Source organism: Austrofundulus limnaeus, unplaced genomic scaffold, assembly GCF_001266775.1.
Source record: "Austrofundulus limnaeus strain Quisiro unplaced genomic scaffold, Austrofundulus_limnaeus-1.0 Scaffold138, whole genome shotgun sequence".
In the NCBI taxonomy this organism is placed as follows: domain Eukaryota; kingdom Metazoa; phylum Chordata; class Actinopteri; order Cyprinodontiformes; family Rivulidae; genus Austrofundulus; species Austrofundulus limnaeus.
Genome location: NW_013952540.1, coordinates 523,210 through 528,877, shown reverse-complemented (window position 1 = coordinate 528,877; position 5,668 = coordinate 523,210). Strand labels below are relative to the sequence as shown.

Here is a 5,668-nt window from a genome sequence, read left to right as displayed (position 1 = left end):
AAATAATTCTCTTATATTTCATTGAAATTTAGTTCATTTTATTCGGTGTAACCCTGTCAAGGTTTTAAACAGTTTTTCTGAGCAGGTGCAAAATGTTATTCAGCTATGGCAAATATCCTAGACTAAACTTTTCATTCTGCCTGTAACTAATCCAAAACGTCGAGGTCACGTTCCCAGCTCTTTCTCTTTAGAAATTAATCCTGGAACCAAGCCCTCGACAGAGAGAAGAGAAAAGAGACGAGAAACATCATTTTTTCGTCTCCCTGAGCTGTTAATCCTTCGCAGGAAAATCGACATTTGGCACTGATATGACTCTTTTGCCAACGAGCAAGTCTTTGCCTATCGGCTCACGACACCTTCAGTTGTGATCCCAACAACCAGCTTTGAAGCTCTGTTATCTTTAAAACTTCGAATGAGATGTATTTTATTTTGAAAGAAAAACCCAAAACGGATCTTAGCTCCCTCCTTCGAACAGAATAAGACGTCCGGAGACGCTGTAAAGCAAAACCTGGGAGTTTTTACTGGCAGTAAGAGACCTGACCTGGCCTCCCTACTAACCTGGATGAAGYCTTCCTTCACGCTTAACCTGATGGTCAAAACACCAACAGGTAAAAGCTGAATGTTTTGACAAATGTACCGGAGTTGGGCTGAGGCGTCAGCAGAGATCCAAAGTGTTCATTCTGGTTTTTTCACACATTAATAAGCTAAATATTAGGGCAAATATTATTCTTTTTTTTCTTAATCTTAAACCTTGCCAAATTAGTTTTATGTACCTGCAAACATCTGGTTATTAAGACCTTAAACCTGAAGTTTTGCTGTTCCTGTTAGAGTTGTTACATCGACAAATTAGTGCAGACCCACACGAGTTTTGTTGAAGTTTTAACTCACAAAAATATTGATTGTTCACAATAAGCTGTACATTAGTAATTCATTTGATTCTGTAAATAAGAATCATTTACTTTAGATCAACTTAAATTCCTGAGTACATCCACTTATTGTGAGTTATTCTCATATTTACACAGAGAAGTGTTTATTCCTCACACAGAGAACTTGTGATTTTCCTCATAACTTTAGTTCTGAGAAGGTGTAGGTCAGGGGTTCTCAAACCTTTTGGTTCTGGGGACCCCTTACAATGGTGAAACAAATTCCAGGGACCCCCTCATAAAACCCATGCTGTTTTAAAAGATAATTAATTGCCATTTCAACCCCTAAATCCGATGGGAATATGTGACCCATCATATCGACATGAGGATTAAGTCAAATTTGGTCAAAATGACCTAATTACATTTTCAGATTCCTGCTTTAAAAGCTAAATTTTGATACCTGGATCATTCTGATATCATCAGCTTATCCAGAGATWTGACTTAATTTGTCTTGATGGTTATGATGTTTGGTCTGAATCCTAATATTATGTAAATTTATTGAGTATTTTTTTTATTTTAATATAAAGAATAAACCTCAAATATAATTTGTTTATTAAGATTTCCCAGTTGGAAAGAAACAAAATCATTGTTAGCTCACAGGGAAAAGTTCAAAATCATGTTTTTTGTTGCTACTGCTCAAAAAAAATGCTTCAAAAAATTTTTTAGGATTGTATTTCAGACAGTTCATTCAAATGATTCATTGATAAGGCATTAATTCATTATATTTTGACATAATGCAAATCTTGCAAATAGTTAAATCAAAACCCTTTACCTGTATTTCTCCACACCCCACTTTTGGACTTAATCCTCATTTCAATGTGATGGCTCACATTTATATTTTGATTTAGTCTATTATGTTTGTTTTATTAGTTCATTGTTCTCCATGCATTTTTAAAAATAAAAACCAAATTAACAATTTAGTGAAATTTTTTGAGGACCCCCAAGATACCTCTCACGGACCCCTTGGGGTCCTGGGACCCCAGTTTGAGAACCTCTGGTGTTGGTAACAATCCCTACATGATGTTTAACCCTGTGCTCATCTGGTCACACAAACAAGCTGGTTCTGTGCATCAATGTGATGACATCTTAAGTTTTCACATGGCAGTTTTGCCTCTGTTACCACCTCGCTTCCAGAGACAGAGGTGCACCAGGGGTGGGCTGGCTCCAMCCCCCCCACTTCCATCTTATTACCTTCAGAAATCACATAGCCAGAAGGTGCCCAGGGCTACGTTCAAACCTCACGTTAACTTGATACTCATTTCCAATGTTTTGCTCATTCTTGTGTGGCATTCACATAATTTAAATGTGGACTCCAATGTGAACTCTCCACGGCCCTGATGCGACCTCACATTCAGCTTACTGTTTACAGATGTAAACATGGATGCTACAGGTCAGTTCTGAAGTTGTTCAGTCAGAGCAGATTATGACCTGTTTATATCTGAACCAGCCTGTGACTGGATGCTCCGGTGCAGGATGTATGGGAGAGAAGCGACATGCTGGAAGTTGAACTAAATAACTTTAAATTCGTTACGGTCCGGTTCGTGGATTCTCAGTCATCCAGGACATGGATAATTAAAAGAACAAAGACTAAGCAACTGGGCTTCTGTTCAGTGGCTGAAGGCGTGCAGAGTTCTGATTTAAACTGTGCAAGGTTGGTAATATTCCAAATACGTGTATCGATCCGTGTAACCACATCTCACTGACAAAGTCTAATGAAATGTGACACGATTGTTCGGACCGAGGATGCTTTAAAAAACCAATATGTATCAGATTTAGTACCACACACTGAAAAGAGCTGAGTCAGATTTGAACAAAAAATTGGGAGTTGTCATGTTGAGACTGTCATAAAAAAATCCAACATAGTGTAAAATATATCATTCAGTTACTCAGATGTGTGTAAAGGACAAGGCAACAAATACAGAATTAAGACTTGAATGTTAAGCCATACAGACTACAGCTAGGCTAATAGCCTCAGCTATTTAATCAGTCATGGATTGACCCAGGCAGGAAGTTTCAGCATCTTAACTCCTTTAGGTTCTGGCCACTCCCTAGAGACAAGCTGTCACAYCGATGGAGGTACTCCCCATCATGTGACCAGAAACCTTCGACAACAGAGAAAACTGAGTTCTAATGTAAAACATTTGTGTTGTAAATGTTTTCAGGCATGTATCTAACTAATGTAACTCCTGCTCCGAGTGACCATGTTGTCTAGCCATCCAGACCAGTTTGTACATAAAATCATTTTAAATCAGAAAATATTCACACAATAGTTTATAAAAAATATATCATGTTTCACCTAAGAAAAACTACATAATGTGTGGCGCTTTTAAAAATCAGTAAGTAAACAAACCCCAATAAATTTCGTCAATAGGTTACAAAAGAGCAAAAAAAGATGAATTTTGGTTGCATTAACATGCAGTGTGAATGTAGCCTAACATAGCTGGGCCTGGATTTGAAGTGAGCACATATTTCTCATCTACCGGTTTACTTTTGATAAACAAACCCAACTTCTGTGCATCGTCCTTGTGACACCTGTTCCTTCAGATGTTGAACAGATCAACTGTTATCACAGTTCGGTTGTTGAAGGTTCAGGGATTTTCTCTGCTTGATCCACCTCCATCGCCTGACTGCTTTGGCCCACAAGCATGAAGAGGAGACCGGCCAGCAGAGAGAGGAAGACCCCTACTGGAGCCAGGAGRAAGGACGGACCGTGCTGAACACTGAGGTGGTAGGATGGGCATACAGAGGCCCTGTGATGGAGGGCAAACTGCTCCAGAGTGTCCAGGACCTGGACCCACATCAGATACATCACCACGACAGCCATCAGACACAGACCTGACACACAAAAACAACCATCAAGCTCTTCAAAGACAGTAGAACAAGAAGAAACAACAGAAACTAGATTTWATTTCATTAAAAAACAAGCGAAACAACAATTTGACAAAAGTCTCGTCTTTTCAGCTTAAAGAACTTGGAGATGTGTTGTTTTGTTGCTCCCTGCCGTGTCGTTCTTTAATTCAACCCCATCTTGTTTTCTGTTTGTCTTGTTTTGTCACTCTGCTACTTTAAGTCTTTTGTCCTCCCTCTGCTGGGTTTGGAAACCTGCAGGTTTGTTTTCTGTGGCTCAGCAGGTATCACTGTCTTTTACGTCTTGAGAAGAAAGAATAAAATTTGTACTATTATTAGTTTGAATGAAGCACGTATGATGTTCAAAGCTGCTTTGTTTGTATTATGTGACAAAACAGGTTCTTTGTGGACAGATAGCAAACACTGACATTAACTTTTTATTTATTTATAGATAATTTTGGCAGAGAAGTGAACTGTAAACTTGAAGCACTTTTACCGGATGTGTCGGTTTTTACAAATAAAATGCCCAAAAACTCAAACCTGGCCTGTTTTTTTTTTTTTTTCACAGATGCAGGCGTAGATAAACCATGAAGTTTAGACTCATGTCTTTTAGCAAAATGTCTCATGAACCACATGGACCTAGCGCCTTCTATTGACCAGCCGCCACTGCTAAGGATAGTCATAATGTGGAAGACCACGAGGAGGACCAGCAAAGAGGTATATTCAGTTCAATTCACAAATACAACATTGATCCCAGAGGGAAATTAGATATGGGTAGAATCAAAACAGACAAGGTTGTAGTTTGGTGTGGAAAATGTGTTATGAAAGATAGAGACAATAGGAGATGTGACTTGCTGTAACAACCCAAGGAGGGAGACGAGATGGATGCAATAGAAGAGAATCAATTTAAAAAAAACTAGGGAAGGTGTACTAGATGATTGTGAGACCATCAGATTTATTACGGCTTGAAGAAAGAGGCAACAATGAGACAATAGTATCGGCAATTAAAGCAATAAGAAGAGGAGAGGGGTTCATGTGAAGAATAGCTCAAGAATAAATATTACAGCCAACCCTAACCACAGGGGCCTCAATGCATCAGGGCTCTAACACATCCTCAAACTGAATGGGGAAGAGACTCCAGCCAGAAGATACACGAGTCAACCCACTGACATGCCCAAGACATCCCTATGATGAGGAGTAGCATCCGTATCCAGGACATGATCACAGAAGACTAAGACAGGTCCCACTTCATAAGCTTAAGAGTAGGTCATCTCTGACTATAATAGACAAGAATGATCCACAAAGTGGAAAGAGTGGGCTGTAGATAGAGTGAACAAGGGGGAATCATTTGAGAATAAGAGACAAGGAGAAAGGACTCCCCAAAACCCTAAAGGTAAAGCTGGACTTACCCAGAGTAGTCAGATAGTCCGTGAAGTTAATCAATAGTTAGGGTGACACTGAATTAAGCCAGGTGAGATTGAATGGAAGGCTAAAGAGTAGATCTAATAAGAATTAGATCTACATATGAAGAGGGGAGAAATACCAAAACCCCGGGACCTCGTTTAGGACCCACCCACAGTGCTCAAATTGACTAATGGAGTCATATTCAGCGTAGCAGGACATGTTAAGGTAGGCCCAATAACACAACTTGCCATCTAAGATTACCGCTGGTTGGACATTTTACCCTAAATGGAAAAAAAATACTCTTAAGGGTGATAAAAGATATACTTGGAGCTTACTGACCATACAAGTAGTGAACTAAAGATTAGCAAGAAATACAGCGGGTAAAATAAGTATGGAACACGTCACCATTTTTCTCAGTAAATATATTACTAGAGGTGCTAATGACATGAAATTTTCACCAGATGTTGGTAACAACCCAAGTGATCCATACATAC

General features: G+C 39.1%; 1 protein-coding gene across 1 annotated transcript in view; it reads right to left on the bottom strand.

Annotated features, from left to right (window-relative positions):
• Window positions 1-2,870: 2,870 nt before the first annotated feature.
• The window catches only part of LOC106522875 (transmembrane protein 182), an 11,374-nt gene continuing 8,576 nt past the window's right edge, over window positions 2,871-5,668 (bottom strand). Inside the window, exon 5 of the mRNA XM_014016102.1 lies at window positions 2,871-3,758. Coding sequence (XP_013871556.1) covers window positions 3,490-3,758 — 269 coding nt within the window. The 3' untranslated portion in view covers window positions 2,871-3,489. The remainder of the gene's footprint in view (window positions 3,759-5,668) is intronic.